The sequence below is a fragment of the Neoarius graeffei genome, chromosome 10 (assembly GCF_027579695.1).
Source record: "Neoarius graeffei isolate fNeoGra1 chromosome 10, fNeoGra1.pri, whole genome shotgun sequence".
Lineage (NCBI taxonomy): Eukaryota > Metazoa > Chordata > Actinopteri > Siluriformes > Ariidae > Neoarius > Neoarius graeffei.
Window position 1 is genome coordinate 59,986,114 of NC_083578.1, and position 24,582 is coordinate 60,010,695.

General features: G+C 43.0%; 1 protein-coding gene across 1 annotated transcript in view; it reads left to right on the plus strand.

Annotated features, from left to right (window-relative positions):
• Positions 1-3,764: 3,764 nt before the first annotated feature.
• fance (FA complementation group E) overlaps positions 3,765-24,582 on the plus strand; it is a gene marked incomplete at its 5' end in the record, with an annotated part of 29,747 nt that continues 8,929 nt past the window's right edge. Inside the window, 2 exons of the mRNA XM_060932726.1 lie at positions 3,765-3,982; positions 11,146-11,737. Of these exons, the coding sequence (XP_060788709.1) occupies positions 3,765-3,982; positions 11,146-11,737 (810 nt within the window). The remainder of the gene's footprint in view (positions 3,983-11,145; positions 11,738-24,582) is intronic.

A 24,582-nucleotide genomic window follows, 5' to 3' on the forward strand; every position in this document is an offset into this window, starting at 1 on the left:
TTTAAGAAAAAAAAAGTCTCATCTCATTATCTCTAGCCGCTTTATCCTGTTCTACAGGGTCGCAGGCAAGCTGGAGCCTATCCCAGCTGACTACAGGCGAAAGGCGGGGTACACCCTGGACAAGTCGCCAGGTCATCACAGGGCTGACACATAGACACAGACAACCATTCACACTCACATTCACACCTCCGCACAGAAAGGCCCTCGCCGGCCAAGGGGCTCGAACCCGGACCTTCTTGCTGTGAGGCGACAGCGCTAACCACTACACCACCGTGCTGCCCTAAGAAAAAAGTCACTAGTGCAAAATAACAAAAAAGCAACAATGTAACAAAAATATAAATATAACAATGTCAACAACACCACAAAAAATCCCTTTCATTGCACGCAAATATTTGTGAAAAATAAAGTCAGTAATAAAGTAACAAAGTCAGTAGTGCAAAATAAGTAAACAAAAGCAACAATGTAATAAATATAAATATAACAATATAAACAACACAACAAAAAAAATACCTTCCATTGCACGCAAATGTGTGTGAAAAATAAAGTCAGCAGTGCAAATCAGGTGTAAACTACAAGTGGCTCTTAACCTTTGGCTCTTTGCTCACAAAGCCCTCCAAGGAAGTATCCCTTGAGGTGCCCATTTGGCTCTGTTCCCATGTTGATAACAGATTTAAAGGTTTTTGTTCAGGAACAGTAACATGTTTACATTCTTCCCTTTTATTGCACTTCTTCTCTGAGTTATTAACTGTCCCGCCTTAGAGAAAATCCTTTCTGCAGGTACGGATGTTGCAATTACTCCCAGATGTTTTTTTTTTTTGCAATCTTGCTCAGAGAGGGAAATGTAGGTTCATTCATTTTCCACCAAAGAAGTGGGTCTCCATCCCATGGAATTGGCTTCTCTTCCGTGTACCGGCGCATTTCAGTAGCCGCATCAGTGCCAGCTGTGCGATGCAGCTGTGATTCCAGGATTTGAGTGTCAAACTCTGTCCAATGGGGTGAACTGCTTTAATATGTTTAAATAAATTGGTGGTGTTACCACAGTAGGGAATAACTTTTCTGCACACATCACATGTGGCATTGTCTTTGTCAACTGCAGTGAATAATGTCCACACGGCGCTTCTCTTTCTCTCCGCCATCACGGCCTGCTCTCAGTCAGTATGGAATCCAAACCAACATTTGTGATGTATGCTCAATTTTGTAAACACTTCCTTTCAGGTATTTTTAAAGCTGTATCCGATATGTATGGCTTTTTTTTAAAGTTGCTTCTCTTCTTCTTCAGATTTTGTCGAGACGATTGTGTCCCCACACTGCCCCCTAGTGGACAATATTAACACTCGCAGTGTAAGATTTTTCATCCTTGATGTTTTCATATTGAAAACAGGAAAATGTTTTACTCCAGGATAACTTATTACAATAATAATAATAATAATAATATGATAAATATAGGCGGCACGGTCACCTCACAGCAAGAAGGTGCAGTTTGCATGCTCGCTAGGGGTGGGCGTATCGATCTGAGTATCGATAGTATCGATACCAAGGTGATTATCGGAATCGAATCGATACTAGCGTGATGAGATCGATACTTTCGTCGCAGTTTCTCTTCAATACGTCCAGTAAATTACTCGAATTTACTCAGAGTTCATGTGAGCGTAGTTTCTCTCTAAATCTGTGTGTGTAAACAGCGCACCCCCCTCCCTCTCTCTGCCGCTCACACTTTGCCCCTCTCCCTCCCTGCTGTGTCGGAGAGTCAGAGCACTGGTGGCTCTAAATTGACCGTAGGTGTGAATGTGAGTGTGAATGGTTGTCTGTGTCTATGTGTCAGCCCTGTGATGACCTGGCGACTTGTCCAGGGTGTACCCTGCCTTTCGCCCATAGAATCAATTTTGTGCCAAAATGTTCATACAATACTTTTGAAATATCAAACAAAAACGACAAATCAAAATACAAAAAAAGTCCATTTTTTTAGACTGGCAAACAAATTATTCGTGTAATCGTGCAAAATATCGGTCTATTACTCTTCAGAAACCTTTTATTTTTGTTCCGCGTCTTTCTCAGTTTTGTTTGCCGTAATTTATTTTGGTTGCGATTCCAGCTTTCTCGTTTGCGCTCCCTGACTTTTTGCTTGCAGTTTTGGCACAAACTTCCCGTGTGGGTGGGCTGTCCAGGAATGCATTCCCATTGGCTAACTTGTGTTTGACTGACAGCTGCGCTCAGCCATTCCCCCGGAGGCTGTTGCGGCCAGTCCCGACTCGGATTCTGGCGGACTGTTTGCCGAGTGACCGATCCATTGACGGTAAACAAGGATCGAGTGGACTAAGGCGGGACAGTTAATAACTCAGAGAAGAAGTGCAATAAAAGGGAAGAATGTAAACATGTTACTGTTCCTGAACAAAAACCTTTAAATCTGTTATCAACATGGGAACAGAGCCAAAAGGGCACCTCAAGGGATACTTCCTTGGAGGGCTTTGTGAGCAAAGAGCCAAAGGTTAAGAGCCACTTGTAGTTTACACCTGATTTGCACTACTGACTTTATTTTTCACACACATTTGCGTGCAATGGAAGGTATTTTTTTTGTTGTGTTGTTTATATTGTTATATTTATATTTATTACATTGTTGCTTTTGTTTACTTATTTTGCACTACTGACTTTGTTACTTTATTACTGACTTTATTTTCACAAATATTTGCGTGCAATGAAAGGGATTTTTTGTGGTGGTGTTGACATTGTTATATTTATATTTTTGTTGCATTGTTGCTTTTTTGTTATTTTGCACTAGTGACTTTTTTCATAAAAGTCCATAAAAGTCAGTGCTCTGACTCTCCGACACAGCAGGGAGGGGGAGGGGCAAAGTGTGAGCGGCAGAGAGAGGGAGGGGGGTGCGCTGTTTACACACACAGAGAGAGAAACTACGCTCGCATGAACTCTGAGTAAATTCGAGTAATTTACTGGACGTACTGAAGAGAAACTGCGACGAAAGTATCGACCTCATCACGCTAGTATCGATTCGATTCCGATAATCACCTTGGTATCGATACTCAGATCGATACGCCCACCCCTAGCGAGCATGCAAACTGCACCTTCTTGCTGTGAGGTGACCGTGTCGCCTATATTTATCATATTATTATTATTATTATTTAATAAGTTAGAACGGCGGCACGGTGGTGTAGTGGTTAGCGCTGTCGCCTCACAGCAAGAAGGTCCTGGGTTCGAGCCCCGGGGCCGGCGAGGGCCCTTCTGTGTGGAGTTTGCATGTTCTCCCCGTGTCCGCGTGGGTTTCCTCCGGGTGCTCCGGTTTCCCCCACAGTCCAAAGACATGCAGGTTAGGTTAACTGGTGACTCTAAATTGACCGTAGGTGTGAATGTGAGTGTGAATGGTTGTCTGTGTCTATGTGTCAGCCCTGTGATGACCTGGCGACTTGTCCAGGGTGTACCCCGCCTTTCGCCTGTAGTCAGCTGGGATAGGCTCCAGCTTGCCTGCGACCCTGTAGAAGGATAAAGCGGCTAGAGATAATGAGATGAGATGAATAAGTTAGAACATTTTCCTGTTTTCAATATGAAAACATCAAGGATGAAAAATCTTACACTGCGAGTGTTATTGTCCACTAGGGGGCAGTGTGGGGACACAATCGTCTCGACAAAATCTGAAGAAGAAGAGAAGCAACTTTAAAAAAAACCGTATCGGATACAGCTTTAAAAATACCTGAAAGGAAGTGTTTACAAAATTGAGCATACATCACAAATGTTGGCTAGATCTGCATTAACGTGTTCCTGTGGGCTGCAGTGCGGTGAGCGCGTTAGTGCAGCGGGTTGGCGGCGGCTCCGCTCTGCTGCTCCACGCTTTACTGACGGGGGGAGCGCAGCGCGCGCGCACCGTGTTCCTCAGGCAGCGGGCCGCAGACTCTGGCGCTCCTTTACCGGCGCTGTTGGAGGCGCTGTGTCAGGGGGAAGCGCGCTTGGATGAAGAAACTCAAACTCTCACTATGTAAGTAACCGCTGGGATATGAGCTCACAACTTTCCAGTCACTAGACTAGTTAAAAAAAACAAGTCTTAACCCTTTGATGCAAAACATATGCACACCCCTTCTAATGCGCAGCATGGGTCAAAAATGACCCGCATTCATTTTCCAGGTTATTTCATGCTGACTGAGTTTTTCTTTGCTCTGTCTTTTGAAATCACTTTATTTTATGATTGAATATTCCAAGTATTCTTTAAATATCTTGTTTTTAATTACCACAAATCACACACACATCACACATTATCTCTAGCCGCTTTATCCTGTTCTACAGGGTCACAGGCAAGCTGGAGCCTATCCCAGCTGACTACGGGCGAAAGGCAGGGTACACCCTGGACAAGTCGCCAGGTCATCACAGGGCTGACACATAGACAACCATTCACACTCTCATTCACACCTACGGTCAATTTAGAGTCACCAGTTAACCTAACCTGCATGTCTTTGGACTGTGGGGGAAACCGGAGCACCCGGAGGAAACCCACAGGGAGAACATGCAAACTCTGCACAGAAAGGCCCTCGTCGGCTACGGGGCTCGAACCCGGACCTTCTTGCTGTGAGGCGACAGCGCTAACCACTACACCACCGTGCCGCCATGGGTCATCCAAGTATGATTTAAAATTAAATGTCTTAATACAGGGGTTTTCAAAGTGTGGGAGAGTCCCACGAAACCCACGCGGACACGGGGAGAACATGCAAACTCCGCACAGAAAGGCCCTCGCCGGCCACGGGGCTCGAACCCGGACCTTCTTGCTGTGAGGCGACAGCTCTAACCACTACACCTATTTCAACTGGCTGAATATATTATGACTGTCTGAATAGTCTATATTTAATCAGTCTGCTAAAATTACAACTGTGATGACCAATTACACTTTGAAAAATAACAACTAATGCTGAAAATGACTAAATCTTACTTTCACTTCTATAAATCAGCTACCTGGATATTGTTGGCCATGCTGCAAGGCATCTACCAGTGACTTCTGTCTGGGTCCTGGGGGTCTGCTTGTGGTTGGGGGATTCCCCTCCTCCGCCCTCCGTTTGCTTTGGAGCTCGGAGTTCTCGTGTGGGTGGGGTTTTAAGATGTTTGTACAAATTTGTGGTGTTGCCACAGTACCTGATTTATTTTCTGCAAACATCACAGGTTGCAGTATTTTGGTCTGAAACTGTAAAGTAAGACCAAGCGGCGCTCCTCTTTTTCTTTGCCATGTTATAATGCCAAGCGGCGCGCTGCTGAGTGACGTGACTGCAGCCGGCAACACTCACAGTATAGCGGGGGGCGGGGTTTGGGGGACAGAGCGAGCATGAGAGGAGTGGTGTTTGCACATGCACAACCACTTTGATATAACGGGAGTTGTGTACTGAACATAGAGAAGAGAAACTGAAATGTACATATCGATCTCATTACGCAAATATCGATCAATACCGATACCAACGTTGGTATCGATATTTTAGATCGATTTGCCCACCACTAGTTGGCAAGAACCATTCACAATAGCCAACAAAGTTGCATCATCACCTAGTTTTCGTAGCGATTTATCGCAGTATGCAAGTTCGTTGCCAACTGATGCTGAGCAAAGATATGCAGCAAAGCTTCTGTACAACAGTGGCACCAAAGTTTTGCCTGATCCTGACGTAGTAATGGGCAAATGGGACCCAAATCCAAGCACCTGGCCTGACTTGACCTTTGGCGATATCTACCTGTATGTGATTGACATGCCTTCAATATACACAAAAGAATCAATGAAAGCCTACAAGTCTCTTGATGCATACAAATAAGTGTTAATTATTCAGTTGTTTTATTGAAATACTCATTTTTATTTTTTTCATGGTCCAAATCCTGCGCTCTGATTGGCTGGCGAGCGGGTCCGTATCCTATGGTACGGACCCCAGTTACGGACCCCGGTTACAGACCTCTGGTGACTTGCTCGTTCACAACAACAACAAACATAGTAGCAATTTTTGTCAACGTTTATTTTTGCATTTCTCAAGAGAATAGCATTAATTTTACAGCATGGATAGCGATAACAGTGTTCACAGCGAAAGCGAGTTTTACTACCCTGAGGAAGAAGAAACGTAAGAAAACGTTTCGGGAGAAAGCTAAAAGCCTGTAACTTGCTAACACTGAGCAAAAACATGGCTGAATCCTGAATGACTCTTATTTGTATAAATAGGGGACTACATGGGCGGCAAAATATAGTTTTTTTTTTCCTGCCATGGAAGTGCACTTGTATACCGAGGAGGAAGCCATTTGCACTACAGCCGTGAATGAAGATTCAAAATGGCGGCTCAGCTTGGTTTTCCCTTTCGTGCGCTCTAGTTTTCTGTTAGAATTTTGTAAAGAAAAAAATAAATATATTATTTACCAGCTTAAGGTGGGTCCGTATGGTGAAATACCGTGACCTCGGCCTTGAATACTGACCTCGGCCCAGAGGGTCTCAGTCAGTACTTTCAAGACCTCCGTCACTGTATTTCACGATATGGACCTCCCAGCTGGTAAATAACACACATATATTTGCTTTTTGTGCCTAATAACAAAAATACAGATTAAATAGGCACAATATAATCTTTGAAACATAAATTAATGTTGTTGCTTCACACGCACACCAAAGATGTACAGTACTAAACTTGAGCAAGTTCTACATTTAGAATACACAAGCAGTGTTTTAAATCCAGGCTATGCTATTTATCTTCAAATACATATCATGAAAAGTTCAACCAATCTTCTAATGTCAAATATTTATACTGTAAAAAGTACATAAATTTGCCGCAAGTGCGTTTGTGGAAATCGTACTCGTGTGCTGCATACAAATCAGCTGCTCGTGCGTTTTTACTCATCTTTTGGTTGATATCTAAGCAGTGTCATAGCACAACAAATTATTTCTGATGAGGGAATTTTATCTAATCATAATATTAAACTGCAAAACAAAATAATAAAAAATCATGTGTCTTACCAGATATAAAGTGTCAAAAGCAAACACGGTCGTTGTCAGTAGGTTCCCACTTGTCACGCTTAATTGCTGCGATCCAAAGCTTTCGGTGAGCTTCAGGTTTTTTTGGAATACAGTAAAAGCTCTTGGGATCATTCTTATCAAATCTGCATGTGCAGCCAATAACACAACACTACCATAATTAATTAATTAATGACCCGATAACGCCGATCGGCCATTTATAAATAGCCTCTTGCCAACCGAAACATCACATGACCATTTCGTGACGTCATGGCGAAAGCTCCCATATGAAATTTTGCAGAGGGAATGTGCATGTGGTGGCATGGTGGTGTAGTGGTTAGCACTGTCACGTCACAGCAAGAAGGTTCTGGGTTCGAGCCCAGCAGCCAACAAGGGCCTTTCTGTGTGGAGTTTGCATGTTCTCCCCGTGTCCGCGTGGGTTTCCTCCGGGTGCTTCGGTTTCCCCCACAGTCCAAAGACATGCAGGTTAGGTTAACTGGTGGCTCTAAATTGACCGTGAATGTAGGCATGTGACAATAAAAATCCAAGTTATTAGATTAAGAATATTTCTACTACACTAGAAAGTGCTAGAAAAGACCTTTTTAAAATGATGTATGAACCAGCTATGACAGATATTAAGAAAGTTATGAATTTTTTTATTTTGAAAAATCTAGGGGATTTTCAGCGCTTAATTATACACAAAAACAATAGAAGAACCGTGACCGATATCAACAACTTCCACCTGTAAATGACCATAACTTGCTTAATTTTTGTCCGTCCGCCAGCAGCACTTGGAGACAGTTTTCTAACGTTAGCAAAACCAATGCGCTAGTCTTTTGGTTACGATGAAACTTGGCAGTAATTAAGAAAAATACTTAAGCTATCACTTGTACATGTTTAGAAAATACAACCTACTCACCATTGATGGTAGCAGAAGTCGGAAGATGAGGGTCTACTTCATAAACAATTTTTTTCCGCTTCCCGTTGTCACATCGCGAAAATTCGAGAACCACGAGGTTACTGAGAATACTGATTACGTCATCAGTCTTTGTGTACTGGGGAAGTCCGCACGGGAATCAATAATGTAGAAAGCAAAGACCAAAACGTGACGCATGAGTAGCCGCTGCAGGCCGCTAGCAGGAGGCAGAAACAGTACAAGCACTATGCAGGTCATTGTAGCGTAACTAGTGAATGGTTGTGTGTGTCAGCCCTGCGATGACCTGGCAACTTGTCCAGGGTGTACCCCGCCTCTCACCCATAGTCGGCTAGGGATAGGCTCCAGCTCGCCCGCGACCCTGCACAGGATAAGCGGTTACAGATGATGGATGGATGGAGTGAGCGAGTGTGCATGCGACAAATAAAGGCTTGTTGTTGTTGTTCTGGATTCACTGTGATAAACTTGATAAATTTACTTTCATTACCATTATTTTCTGTTTGAAACTTCAAGATAACACTATGAGGTTGTAATAACGTAAAAAAAATGCAAATCTAGATTTTGATTTTTAAAATTTTATTTAAAAATATTTTTCCAAAATATCCATGATTTTTTTTTTTTAAAGATATTTTTTGGGCTTTTTCCACCTTTATTGGACAGGACTAGCCTAGTAAACTAGACCCACCCGCCTAGCGGCCAAAAATATTTTTGCCTACGAGTGGGTCTAGCCTCGGACCATATCAACAACACACTCCGGGCATCAAATTGTGCCCGCCAATCACAACGCAAGGTTTTTGTTTGGATTATTTGCGCGGGCTTTTGCAGGAGTGACGACGACTGCGCGACGCTGGAGAAAGCGCTATTGAACATCGCTCGTTTGACTCCGCTTTGGAATCAGTTTTAGAAGAATTAGACTTGGAGTTTTCGTTGAAACATGAGCAGGAAGAGGCTCTCCGCTCATTCCATGATCGCTGAATCTTCACCAAAACACTCGACGCTCCAATGGTGTCCCTCTCCACATGCTGTTTGTTTACCCCATAGACATATAAACATAGACGCTGCATTGAGCTGGTGGCCCGTTGCTGGGATGCGTCAGAGTGTCCGCCATATTGGATGTGGCAAATCTTCCCCGTAAACCAATGCAAGTAAATGGACTGAACTTCATAAAGCCCCTTTCTACAATAATATTTAACTCGATGCCTTTTATTCACCCATTAAGACACACACGTATATATTTGGGAAACAAACAGGCATCAAAACAACACATATAACTTTTAATGTGATGGTTATAAATAGTGTGCGAAATACCCTGTACACTGCAAACTAGCGACAGATACGCGATAGATAGCTCAGATAAGCTAATCGGTCAGCATACCGTAGCAAGCTACCAAAACCTGAGGCCACAATAACCAACCTACAAGACTGAATATGATAAATGATGGAAATAGTGGAAAAACTGGAAATAGTGAATGAAAATTAAAATTTACTGTTTTATTTATTGAGTCACCACACAGACCTACTCTCGTTGAATAAAGTGAGCTGAATGGCCGCCAAACTGAGTTCGGCCAGGTTCTAACGTCATACCAAAACAAAATACATCACTGATTCCTTTACATTCAGAAAGGTTAAAAACATTCATCATACGTTCAAAAACGTTCATCATAGTGTGGCACTGTATTATCTAATTCTCACTGCTTATAACTCTACACCTACCCGGTGGAGATGAGCTGGGAAACTGAAGACTGAAGGAACAGTATTGAAAAGTATTTTTCCAGTCTCACCTGTGAAAGATAATCCCATGTGATCACATGGGATTATCTTTCACAGGTGAGACTGGAAAAATAATTTGGACGTTTGGACGGTAAACCTGTTGGTACAGTTAAACGCAGCACATGAATGAGGCATCTTTATTCTCGGCTATACCAGAGACGGCTGAAGAATCTCCACTTTGCCACATCCAATATGGCGGCGAGGATGATGTATGATTCTATGCAGAATGCGGCGTCTGTTTATATGTCTATGGTTTACCCTCCCCCACTGCTTTCTGTCGCTCTGACTACGTCACGGTCACTGTTGTGCTGATTGGTCAGAGCGTTGGCCTATACGCACAGAGACAGTTTGAAAGACAATGGGTTGTTCCTACCCACACCCTTCGGAAATGTCTACGACTGAGACCAGACTAAATATTCACATTTAGTCTGGCTTGCCAGGCTAGGACAGGACAGTGTTAGAGACAGGAAATGACTGGGAGAGAGAGAGATGGGGAGGGATCGGGAAATGACCCCGGGTCGGAACCGAACCCAGGTCCCTGGATCCACGGTACGGCGCCCCATCCACCCGAGCCACGACGCCCCCTATCATATTTTTCCCCAAAATGCGATAAATCTGTTACATTAAATAAACAATTTGTTGTGTGTGCACGTGCGTTTGTGTGTGAATTAAAACTAGAAACTTTTTTTTAAAAGGACAGACTTTTTATTCTGAACAATAAATTTAGAAGTGGCGGCACGGTGGTGTAGTGGTTAGCGCTGTCGCCTCACAGCAAGAAGGTCCGGGTTCGAGCCCCGTGGCCGGCGAGGGCCTTTCTGTGCGGAGTTTGCATGTTCTCCCCGTGTCCGCATGGGTTTCCTCCGGGTGCTCCGGTTTCCCCCACAGTCCAAAGACATGCAGGTTAGGTTAACTGGTGACTCTAAATTGACCGTAGGTGTGAATGTGAGTGTGAATGGTTGTCTGTGTCTATGTGTCAGCCCTGTGATGACCTGGCGACTTGTCCAGGGTGTACCCCGCCTTTCGCCTGTAGTCAGCTGGGATAGGCTTCAGCTGGGATAGGCTCCAGCTTGCCTGCGACCCTGTAGAAGGATAAAGCGGCTACAGATAATGAGATGAGATGAAATTTAGAAGTTTGTACACCTTGACGTGTTCTTGTTTATGTATATCAGCAAATTTCACTTCATTTTTTATTTATTTATTTTTTTAAATGACCTTGTGCATTACGATTTTGTTTATGAATCGAACACGCACCTCTACGGCATCCGCCATTAGTACATGATGATTAAGCATCTTCAGCAATGTTTCTGGATAAGCACATCTGCTAAATACCATGTAATGTATTCTTCCACAGTAACAGGTTTGGTTTTGGACTTCCTTGAATCAATTTTGTAAATAGGGTTTTTTAATAAATGCTTAGATAGCAAAATCTAACTGCAGAGATCTCCTAGCAGTAAGAAAATTCTTTGTGACTCTTGTATTGCAGCAAGCCGCTGGTCTGCCTGTTTTCTGCTGTGTTTAAGCGTGACCTGCTGTGTTTTCTGCACCTTCTCCACCCCGGTTTACCACGAGAGGGTGTCCTGGCTCTGCTCCGCTGCCTGTCACAGGATGCTGATGAAAATCCATGGGTTTGTGCCTTAATCAGTCAGCTTCATAAAGACATTGGGGTTGAGGAGTTTCGAAAAGATACACTCCTCACACCAGAATGCGTACAGAGCCTGAAACCCCTCTGTGAACAGTTCAGAGATTCTCAGAAAAAAAGAGGGTGGGATCTCTGTCTGAGTGAACATAAGACTGATGAACTGTCTCCAGATTATCAGACAGATACAGGTCACACGAAGAGGAAGACTGAAGTCATAGATCATCATATGGACGGAGATGTGGGTGAACCGCAAAGCAAAAGGAGAAAGACAGACCTTGTAGCCCAAGGTGATCCTGAAGACAGGCAGATGGCCGTAGATCAAGAGGAATCGGGTGTAAAAACAGTGCAGCTCGATAAGGAGCTGGAAGGAGATTCTTCAGCAACACTACCAGTGCCAGAAGAACATCGCTCAAGTGTCTTACCAGATCATATGAAGGTGAAATGGAAATGGGCACACATTATTAAAACATTTTGCGAGAACTCACTCGTATACTTCATCTCTGAAAGTTACACTGCCGGTCAAAAGTTTGGACATAAAAGGGTTGTTGAATGTTTTCTACTAACTTGGAATAATAAAGAATACATCAATACTATTAAAGGAGAACTGAAGTCATTTTTAAACTTGCTTTATTTTTTAATTAACGTTATTCAATTACGTTTTCGGTTTTAGTAACCTTGTATCGTGACTCATATTGGCAACTAATTGCAATTAAATATTCTACTTATCAGCCGATTCGGTTTTTAGCCATGTTGAATTTAGTTCGTTTGGTCCACAGCAGGCGTCGCTTATCCGCGCGATCTTCACGAGACTTGTGTGAGACTTCGAAACGTGAAGTGTCAGCCAGGTGTCAGTGCCGCCATTTTGAAAACTTTTCCAAATGAAATATTGCACAAAAACGAGTTTAAATGACGATTACTGCCTACTTTTTTCAAACTTTCCTGATCGCTATCAAAACAAACAAAACTTCCTGCTTGATAACATCAGCATTTGAAAGAGGGCGCGCGCGTCTTTTGACAACGTTGGCAGATGTCGGTCGCTTTGATTTCCGCTGTATGTTTTACTTCCGACTCAGGAAGTCTCACACAGGTCTCAACGAATCTCGTTTACAGCCATTGCTTTGACATGGACTGATATATTACATAGCATATTTAAAACACCCATAACTTGCTATAGCAGCGACAAAATAGCCATCAAAAATGCATTCCTATATTTAATAAAATGAGAGAAATAGGATTTTGATGATAAAAAAAATTGCCTTCAGTTCTCCTTTAAAAAAACTGTTTCTGTAGTGACCTGAGAAAAGTGTTAAAGCTAGACTGCCTTGCAAATTTTTCACGTTTAGGTTATAAAAAGAATTTTCCCTAACGCCCAATTACTTTTGTTTAGTGGACCAAAAGCTACTGAATTCGAATCACAGATTTCCAATTTTATTAGGTTTTTTAAAATAGAACAATTAATGAATTTAGGGCCACATGGCCCTGAATTCTCTGCTGTTTTTTCCTGCTTCACCATGACCCAATTCAAGATACTATGTCATGCATCATGTGGTGGACTTTCCCTGTTTGCATAAGGCATTGTGGGATACAAATTTGAAACAGGAGAGAACAATGGAGGACGTGAGTGAGAGAATGAAACGTGAAAGACTGACTACAGTAACGGAAAGTGAGAAGACGTTATATTGCAAAGGAAACCAAACTAATAAATGTCAGCGGTCAGCAAGCACCTCGGTGTGATCAGCTGTTCGTTTAGCGACAGAATAATGGAACTGTCGGTGCACGGTCAAGGTAAACCTGTAAATGCTAGCTGCCGTAAAACCCAGAAGAAGAAGGTGGTAAACTTGCACCTGTGCACACGGACTTCCTCTGTCTGCTTGACTGCACGAAGCAAGTGATTTCATGCACATTGTTTGCTTGGGAATCTCCTCAAATTGAATAATTTCTCAGCCAGAGAATGGCCTGATTTATTTTTTAAAGATATTACAGTAATAAACATATCAAAATGACCAAATTTCAGAGGAAAATAAATTTCACTGATTTTATGAAATTGAAAGGCTGTCTAGCTTTAAACAATTCAAAACTCTTTTGTTTAAATTCCTAGCCATATTCCTGTTACAAATCGAACAGTACAATCTTGGCATCTTCTCAGCTACATACACTACTGTATGGTCTTCCCCAAACCGTTGCCACAAAATTGTATACAATGTCTTTGTATACTGTAGCATTACAATTTAAGTGGGCGGCACAGTGGTGTAGTGGTTAGCCCTGTTGCCTCAGAGCAAGAAGGTTCTGGGTTCGAGCCCAGTGGCCGACGGGGGCCTTTCTGTGTGGAGCTTGCATGTTCTCCCCGTGTCTGCGTGGGTTTCCCTCACAGCTCTAAGACATGCGGTTAGGCCTTCGCCAAACTGTTGCTACAAAATTGTGTAGTATTGTATACAGTGGGTACGGAAAGTATTCAGAACCCTTTAAATTTTTCATTCTTTCATTGCAGCCATTTGCTAAAATCAAAAAAGTTCATTTTATTTCTCATTAATGTACACTCAGCACCCCATCTTGACAGAAAAAAAAACAAATGTAGAAATTTTTGCAAATTTATTAAAAAAGAAAAACTGAAATATCACATGGTCATAAGTATTCAGACCCTTTGCTCAGTATTGAGTAGAAGCACCCTTTTGAGCTAGTACAGCCACGAGTCATCTTGGGAATGGTGCAACAAGTTTTTCACACCTGGATTTGGGGATCCTCTGCCATTCTTCCTTGCAGATCCTCTCCAGTTCCGTCAGGTTGGATGGTGAACGTTGGTGGACAGCCATTTTCAGGTCTCTCCAGAGATGCTCAATTGGGTTTAGGTCAGGGCTCTGGCTGGACCAGTCAAGAATGGTCACAGAGTTGTTCCGAAGCCACTCCTTTGTTATTTTAGCTGTGTGCTTTGGGCCATTGTCTTGTTGGAAGATGAACCTTCGGCCCAGTCTGAGGTCCTGAGCACTCTGGAAGAGGTTTTCTTCCAGGATATCTCTGTACTTGGCGGCATTCATCTTTCCTTCAATTGCAACCAGTCGTCCTGTCCCTGCAGCTGAAAAACACCCCCATAGCATGATGCTGCCACCACCATGTTTCACTGTTGGGATTGTATTGGGCAGGTGATGAGCAGTGCCTGGTTTTCTCCACACATACCGCTTAGAATTAACGCCAAAAAGTTCAATCTTCATCTCATCAGACCAGAGAATCTTATTTCTCATAGTCTGGGAGTCCTTCATGTGTGGTTTTTTTTTTTTTTTTGGGCAAACTCTATGCGGGCTTTCATATGTCTTGCATTGAGAAGAGGCTTCCGTCGGGCCACTCTGCCATAAAGCCCCGACTGGTGGAGGGCTGCAGTAATGGTTGACTTTGTGGAACTTTCTCCCATCTCCCTACTGCATCTCTGAAGCTCAGCCACAGTGATCTTTGGGTTCTTCTTTACCTCTCTCACCAAGGCTCTTCTCCCACGATTGCTCAGTTTGGCTGGACGGCCAGGTCTAGGAAGAGTTCTGGTCGTCCCAAACTTCTTCCATTTAAGGATTATGGAGGCCACTGTGCTCTTAGGAACCTTGAGTGCTGCAGAAATTCTTTTGTAACCTTGGCCAGATCTGTGCCTTGCCACAATTGTCTCTGAGCTCCTTGGGCAGTTCCTTCGACCTCATGATTCTCATTTGCTCTGACATGCACTGTGAGCTGTAAGGTCTTTATATAGACGGGTGTGTGCCTTTTCCTAATCAAGTCCAATCACTTTAATTAAACACAGCTGGACTCCAATGAAGGAGTAGAACCATCTCAAGGAGGATCAGAAGAAATGGACAGCATGAGTTAAATATGAGTCACAGCAAAGGGTCTGAATACTTATGACCATGTGATATTTCAGTTTTTCTTTTTTAATAAATTTGCAAAAATTTCTACATTTTGTTTTTTTTCTGTCAAGCTGGGGTGCTGAGTGTACATTAATGAGAAATAAAATGAACTTTTTTGATTTTAGCAAATGGCTGCAATGAAACAGAGTCAAAAATTTAAAGGGGTCTGAATACTTTCTGTACCCACTGTATGTATTGGTTAGGTGAACATGGGGCAGCCATGGCCTGAAGGTTGGGCTGAAGTAGACACGGGGTAATCGTAATTGATTTGTAATTGATTAAATTTTTTTATGTAATCATGATGTAATCGTAATTTTACTCAGGAAACATGCTGTAATTGTAATCGTAGGTACCAATAATGGTAATCGTACAAGTATAACAAAATTACATGATGGTAAAAATATAAGTGAAGAACATTGGTACCTTGTGTATACTGAACATCTTTGGTCCATTTACCTGCAAGGTCAGTAGACTTAAACCCTCTGGGGTCTGAGGGTATTTTCTGGCACTCTAATGATTTTGGCATGCTCGGATTTTATCAATTTCAACAAATCTCAGCAGTATTTTCAAAGTCATATGACTTTGGTACAAGTTCAGCTACAATAATTTCTATGTAGTATGTATGTCATGATCGTACTTTTAAAAAAATAACAGATAAATGAAGATGTTCTAAAATGCAGTTTTAGAACGGTGTTGGAATGTGTGAAAAAACATGACCTTACTCATTCTGTCAAACCGTTTTGGTCACTTGAGGTGATTCTGTTCAGTCTTAGGAATGCATCAAGCACAAAAACTTAAATCTGCTCCATTGATTTGGCCAATTAACTGGCCATCAAATTTAATGTCCTATTGTTTTGGAATAAAGGGTTGGCAGTGGGATGGATATTCAATGAGAAGAGTAAAAAATTTCCATTCACATTCAGTGAGAAGAGTGAAAACCCCTCCCACTGCCAACCCTTAATCCTATCTGGTCAAGTCCCAATGGGTAAGGTTGTGGTTTTGTGGGTTTTTTTTCCCCACACACATTCCAATACCGTTCTAAAACTAATTTTTACAACAGCTTAATTTATCTGGTATTTGACTTTTATTTTGGTATATTGGTATGTGTCTGCGGCACGGTGGTGTAGTGGTTAGCGCTGTCGCCTCACAGCAAGAAGGTCCTGGGTTCGAGCCCCGGGGCCGGCGAGGGCCTTTCTGTGCGGAGTTTGCATGTTCTCCCCGTGTCCGCGTGGGTTTCCTCCGGGTGCTCCGGTTTCCCCCACAGTCTAAAGACATGCAGGTTAGGTTAACTGGTGACTCTAAATTGACCGTAGGTGTGAATGTGAGTGTGAATGGTTGTCTGTGTCTATGTGTCAGCCCTGTGATGACCTGGCGACTTGTCCAGGGTGTACCCCGCCTTTCGCCCGTAGTCAGCTGGGATAGGCTCCAGCTTGCCTGTGACCCTGTAGAAGGATAAAGCGGCTACAGATAATGAGATGAGATGGGTATGTGTCTTGAAATTAACTCTTGTACTATTCTACTCAGTTCACAGCCACAACCAACTGTTACACAATTACTCTGTAATTTTGCTCCCACTCCAAATTTTACTCTCTAAACTCAACATGGAGCAAAATTAACTATTTTGTGGAAAATACTTTTAACTCTGGAAAAAACTGCTTATTTTTCCTGTATATTCACTACAGCGCACGCATATCAACCAATCTGCTCATCAGAAATAGAAGAAAGAAATTATGTATGTTTTCACATATAGGCTCTTGCACGTTAATGTACACTTTACATTTTATGTGAATAATAGGGACTATATGTGAAAACGTATATAATGAAAAATTCTAATAAATGTTGCAAGTAAAACTAACATTCTTGGGGGGGGTTTCTCTTTATTTTCATCTCTGTGAAGATTCTCAGTCATCCAGGTCATAGTAAACTGTGGGTGGTAAAAGAGAGCAACTGGACTTGCTTGAAGATTCTTGAAGACGTTTTACCTCTCATCCGAAAGGCTTCTTCAGTTCTGTCTGATCCCAACTGGGCCTTCAAGAGCAGAAAAAGGAACATAACGGACAAGGAGGATAACAGGAACAAACGCAAGAACATTGTCATTCCCTACATTTCTGGTCTATCTGAGAAACTCAGGAGGATCTTCTACAAACACAACATTCCGGTACATTTCAGACCCAGTAACACCCTGAAGCAGAAACTGGTCCACCCTAAGGACAGAATAGCCAGACACAAACAGGACAACGTAGTGTATGCAATTCAGTGCAGTGAGGAATGCACAGACTCATATATTGTGGAAACAAAACAACTGCTTCACCGGCGCATGGCTCAACACAGGAAAGCCAGTTCCTCAGGCCAGGACTCTGCTGTCTACCTTCATCTTAACAACAAAGGACACTCATTTCAGGATTGCAACGTACGCGTTCTACCCAGAGAGGATCGTTGGTATGAGTGAGGAGTTAAAGAAGCCATTTTTGTCAACCTGGAACGGCCATCACTGAACAGAGGTGGGGGTCTAAGACATCATTTATCAGCCGCCTACAATACAGTCCTTGGCACACTTCCCAGACAACTAAATGCACACCAAAACCCAGCTGTTTTCAGTCAGTGCGTTTACATGCACATAGAGAAAATCAAATTTCTGCCGTAGCTCGACTGAAATCGAAGTTCTAAATGCCATGGAAACACCTTAGCTCGGCTGAAATCGAACCGAACTGGATTTCTCGTAATCGAGCTACGCGACCTAGATTATGTGATTGTAGCCGAGCTACTTGGTGCATGTAAACCCTATCGAGCTACGTAGTCGAGCTGCTTACTTCAGCACTGCCCCTTCCGGAAGTGATGAGTGACGAGACCACAAGCGGGAAACCCAACAGCCTCAGTCGGCATGACAACAGTAGTAGTAGCAAGCAGCAGAAGAGGTCAGGAGGAACAAGAAGAACTGATAACTTTGTTTATACTCTTGAATAGCTCTTCATGACGACAACCGGAAGTGTACCAACACGATGGGGCGTGTAGCGCCACCTGTGGCTCGGGTGCACAATGTACCTCACACAATAGCTCGATTTCCTTGTGTGCATGTAGGATTGGATTTCTCTGGCACCCCTGCTGGGACCCTTAGCTCGATTACCGACAGTAGCTCGATTTGGATGTGCATGTAAACGCACTGGGCCCATGTTTACATTAGACCGTATCAGCGGATCATCACATTAACGTTTTTAAAACGATTAGTGTGCACACAGCAACACCAATACACGATTTGCGTGCACACAGCAATACCAATACACGGATACGCTCGGCTCCGCAGGCATCCTGCGCTCCAAATCACTCCGCCCTGAACAGCGAGTGCCCTCTGGAGGGTGCGCACTCCGGCCTTGCGCAGCTCACAGAGCACGCGAGTGAAGTGAACAAGCTGTGATTCGGGACTGAGCCGCTGTGTGTGTGATCCCAGTGCACATCACTTACCACTTGCAAGTGGAAGGATGGCAAGCCTAAAGACAATCAAAGCTACACAATGGGCAGTATTTGCATCAGTATTTGCAGTATTTTCATACTTTTATACTCTTTAATGAAAGGTGATACAAGGCGGAAGTCCGCGCCATTTTTCAGCAGTCGCGTCACATGACCAACGCCAGCGAATCAGGAAGGTGGATGTCACAGTGACGTTGTCCAATGAGACGCCAGCTAGAGCTCAGCACAGCGTATCCGCGTATTCTGAATGTTTACACAGCACCGGAGCTGACACGATCTGGATTGAATACGTGGACGCTGGCGGATTCGCGTTTCCAGGCGGTTTAATGTAAACGGACAGTGCATCCGCAAAGAAAACGAGACAGATACGGTCTAATGTAAATGTAGCCTGAGTGACTCACAGGAGGACAGAGAGAACCAACGATCCTTTGATCACCCCAACGACTCTAGGCCGTTCACACCCAGCCCCCAGTGATCCACACCAACAGAATGACTTAACGACACCTTAGGATTGCTTTTCATCCATGAGAGGATAAATGCCTGATACTCCATTAGTCAGACAGAACTGAAGAAGCCTTTCGGATGAGAGGTGAAACGTCTTCAAGAATCTTCAAGCAAGTCCAGTTGCTCTCTCTCACCACCCACACCTTTATTTTCATCATTTGCTTCAATGCTCATAAGTGCCCAAATTTGTCCCCAAATAGGTCAAAAGCACTTGTCCGTAACAGAATTTGGCATAGTATTTGCTGTAATTGTGCTCAAGTAATTGTGGTACATGTGATGTAATTGTAATTTAAGCCTTATAAGTAATTGTAATTGAATTTCACGTAATCGCCCCAAGTCTAGGCTGAAGTGGCCTTGAGCAAGGCACCTAACCCCCAACTACTCCCCAGGTGTTGTAACATAGCTACCCACTGCTGTGCGCACGCTCATTTGTGTGTTCAGATGGGTTAAATGCAGAGGAGACATTTTCACTGTGCTTAAGTCTGTGTTTGAGTATAAGTATGATAAATAAAGACTTGTGGTAGGGTGTCCACAAACTTTTGGCCATGTAGTTTAGTACAGGTGCGTCTTGAAGTTCCCAAATGAAAACTACTTGGTAAAAACGTCCTATTAAAAGAATATTTTGATTCAGAAATGGATGTATAAATGGGCATTATTTACATTAGATGTAGAAACAAATTTAACAATCAACCATGTCTTTAAGGTAATGAAGGATAAAAATCAATCAGTCTAGTTTGTTCAAGACCCTCCTGTCCAGAGGAACAATGCAGGTTCTGTCCAGGAACAGTTTGCTCTTTTTACCTCGTTGGCATAGGTGCAGATCATGTCGGAGAGCTGTCCACTATGGGGGAATAGATGGATGGCAACATATGTTGCTCCAAAACCTGCATATATATCATTCAGCATTAATTATGCCTTCCCAGATGTGAAAGCTACCAGTCATGTGCACTAACACACCCTCATACCATCACAGATGCTGGCTTTTGACCTGTGCACTGATAAGCCGGATGGTCCCTCTCCTCTTTAGCCTGGAAGACGTGGTGTCCCTGATTCCTGAAAAGAATTTAAAATTTCGATTCATCAGACCATATGACCGTTTTCCACTTCGCCTCAGTCCGTCGTAAAAGAGCTCGGGCCCAGAGAAGGTGGCGGTGTTTCTGGATATCGTTTATATATGATTTTAACTTGCATTTGTGGATGCAGTAATGAACTGTGTTCACAGATGATGGTTTTCTGACGTGCTCCTGAGCCCATACAGTAAGTTTCACTACAGACACGTGTCTGCTTTTAATGCAGTGTCTCCTGACATCCAATATTGGTTTCCAGCCTTGTCCCTTCTGTACAGAGACTTGGCCTCTCTGGGATGCTCTTTTTATACTCCATGTTCCAGACCTTTTGCCAATTAACCTGATTAGTTGTGAGATGTTCCAGCAGACGTTTATTTCCTTAAATAGCACAAAACTACAGGGTCTTTCAAAAAAATTATCATGCTGGGATATTTACATCTCAAATATCATCAAACTTTTTGAAACACCCTGTACTTTTCCACTCTTGTTGCCCCTGTCCCAACTTTTTGAAACTTATTGCTGGCACTAAATTCAAAATGAGCGCATATTTTTCAAAAAAAAAAATTCTCAGTTTTAACATTTGATATGTTGTCTGTTCTATTTTCCAGTTAAATATAGGGTTTCCATGATTTGCAAATCATCCTTCTGTTTTTATTTACATTTTATGTAGTGTCCCGACTTTTTTGGAAAAGGGTTTGTACCAGTGTTGCAGTCAAGCCATTAAACCTCGAGTCCGAGTCCAGTCTCGAGTCCCCAGTGTTCAAGTCTGAGGCCCTGTCCACACGGCAACGGATTCAGGTGACTCCGATACAATTGCTTATCGTTTAGGCCTGGCGTCCACACGGCACCGTGTTTTGGGTGCCCAAAACGCAATCTTTTTGAGAACGCGTTCCAGAGTGGAAAGATCTGGCAACGTTGCCGTTACGAAGTCGTCTGGATGAGTAGAACGGATTTGTTTACGATGACGTCACAACCACATGACTGTCAGTGCTTCATGCTGGGTAGAAGTGTAACGAACTCGATGCGAGTTGTCAACAGATCCTATAACTTGGTTCATGAAACGCGCTTACAGAATATTTTCACTGTGAATATTTATTGTGTAATGGTGCAAAGTGAGAGAGAGAGGGAGAGAGAGAGAGACTCTGCCCTTAGGGCAGAGTCAATCCCGCCAGCAAAAATAGGGAAAAAAAGGAGCGATCTCACCTCTTCAGATGTTGGTTTAAGTCCTACAATACATTCCTCAAAAAGGGCGTAGAAGAGCAAATTAATCCATCAACGTGTAGCATTCAATTTAATCCGGACCATTAAAGACGCCGCCTTCCGCGTAGAATCATACGTCATCCTCGCCGCCATATTGGATAGGTCAAAGCGGAGAATAAAGATTCATGTGCTGCGTTTAACTGTACCAACAGGTTTACCGTCCAAACGAGATCACATGGGATTACCTTTCACAGGTGAGAAACAACAAATTAATCCATCAACGTGTAGCATTCAATTTATTCCAGACCATGAAAGACGCCGCCTTCCGCGTAGAATCATACGTCATCCTCGCCGCCATATTAGATAGGTCAAAGCGGAGAATAAAGATTAGCTGCGTTTAACTGTACCAACAGGTTTGCCGTCCAAACGAGATCACATGGGATTACCTTTCACAGGTGAGACTGGAAAAATACTTTTCATTGTATTTGGTCATTATAATGTAATTTTACGAACAGATTTTCCTGACTTTGTGGCTAATATGAAGTCTTGCACATAATAGTTTATGCGCATGCGTCCTTACTTCTTCTATTGTTCTGGTGTCTCCGAAGGGACCATCTTACAGCGCCCCTAGAGGTGTGGCATGTGTATTGCATCATTTTCAGCGAGCTTTGCGTTGCCATATGGACCTGATATTTTACTGATCGTTGCCCATTTGGACGCGATATATTTTTAAATAACATCTCGTTGCCGTTGTCGTGTGGATGTAGCCTGAGTCATTAAAGAAAATTTCAAGCTGAGTCGAGTCCGAGAACAAAACTCCAACTGCACCATTTGATGGTGGCTGTTGCTGCCTTTATGTGAAACCGTCTCTGCTACTGTGTTGGACTAACGTTACTGCTTGACTACACCATTTTAGTTAATAGGCTACAGATAAAAAGCTTGTTCATCGCTCAGCAAGCCCCGCCCACTATCAACAGGGGAAATAACATGAGAGCTGTTTAACACTAGCTAGTTCATCGGTCAGCAAGCCCCACTATCAACGGGGCAACGAACAGTGTGTCACTTCCTTCTCTGGGTATTGAGGTATTTCACTCATGTGACCAAGTCATGTGAGGCTGCCATTTTGGACGGCACGGCTCAAATCAGTTTGAATGCGAGGAAGGCGACAAACAAAAAACATAAAAGAAAAAGGAGCGAGATGCAGAAAACACCTTCACTATCCAGCGACGTAGGGCATTTACAGGGCGAGCAGAGGGAGAGGTATTTGCAAAAATTGAGGTTAGCAGGCTTAGAGAACGACGTTTACCTGCTTCCACCAGGATTGTTCACTGACGTACGGAAGTATACCAAGCCCTCGTCTTTACCTGACTTCGGCCCACATGATCTGTATACCTATGTCGTTAAAAACCCATCGCCATACACAGGTATTGATCTGAAAGCGTATAAGAGTTTGGATACCTACAGATATTTTGTGTCAGGCTGGGTAACATGCCTACATCAGCGGGTCGTCCCTGGAGCCGGTGGTCGCCATCTTATTACAGCTAAGGTTTGTTCACATTTTCATTTACTTTTGGTCCTCAGGATAAACAAAATGTTATTAAATGTCATTGAAATAACTTCTTAGTCTGAGACATGGCCCGTTATAAATTTGCTGTTACCAGGCAATGATGAAAAACTGTATTATTAGGGTCGGTGTAGTTGTAGCAGTGTATTAGCAACTAGCTGTTAGCACTAGCTAATGTCAACAACATCATAGCTAGTATGTTACTGTAGCAATGTTTACGTTCAGTCATTTGGATGACTGTTAAAACCTTTCGGTCTCAAGTTTTTCCTTTACTGGATTTACTAGTTTACTGAGCTAGCGTGCTTGGGCAAGCTGGGATCTAGCGCGCGCGCTAGCCTGCCTGCCGGCCAGCCGGTGCACGCGCGCGCTAGCTCAGTAAACTAGTAAATCCAGTAAAGGAAAAACTTGAGACTGAAAGGTTTTAACAGTCATCCAAATGACTGAACGTAAACATTGCTACAGTAACATACCAGCTACTGTTGTTGACATTAGCTAGCTTGACGTTCAAAATGGCGGACACCGGGGCGTCACGTGACCCTGTGACGTCAGGTGAAATACCTCAATAGTCTTGCCAAATGACAATTGAAGTTCTAAGTTGTCCCCGTTGTCTCCTCAATAGTTGTTTTACATATGGAACACACAGCAGCACATTTGTTTTTTTCCCCACTGCACGAGAAGTCTGTATCAGCAAAGCGGACAATGCTAGGGGCTTCTCTCCAGGTATTTTAGCGTCATTAATGTTAATTTGTTCCTGAACATGACATATGAACAGGTGAACGTGCATTCTCTTGCATGAAATTAGTATGTAGATATAAATATCTTGTGCCAAATTATTATGGCATGTTACAAAAAATAAATTAAAAAAAATCAGAGTCCTCATCTTCAGTTTGAGTCTGAATGCAGTTAATGCACGAGTCTGAGTCAAGTCACAAGTCCTTAATTTTAGGGGACGAGTCGGACTCGAGTCCTGGACTCAAGTACTAAAAGCCTGGTTTGTACAATGTTCAAATGAATGTCTTGGTTCAGAGTACGGTATTACTCAGTAGCTCATCTGCCTTGAGAACATATGGGTATCTCCAAGGAATAGCTGGAATTTGTGGCTAGAGATAGAGAAGCTGGGGCTGACCTTCACAGCCTGTTGGCACTGCAAACCTCAACAGGAAAAGCAGAAAGAAACTGAATGTGTCAGTGTGTTGAAACGTCTGACTGGTAGTGTATATCGTTAGCATTATGCTTTACTAGCATCAATGTCAAATAATGTCTTGGTTTTATATAGTACAAGGCTCGATATTAAGGACTGCCCGATTGCCCGGGGAAAGTGAAGCATGCATTCGGGCAAGTGGGTTATGTCCCCGACATGCCCAACCAGGCAAGTTGGAATGAGCATATTACGAACTAGCACCACAAAAATGAGGCTTTTTGATCTTTTATTTCAGTTCCTAAAAGCGTCCCTCACTACGTATCCGCCATTATGCCTTGGATGTTTTCATCGTCTCGGTTTCATTTACTGCTTTGCAAGTTATTTTCTATACCCCCACTGTTGTAGTATGGTACGCGTACTGTTTATAGACCCCTTGTGCATGGCGTCACACATCATGTG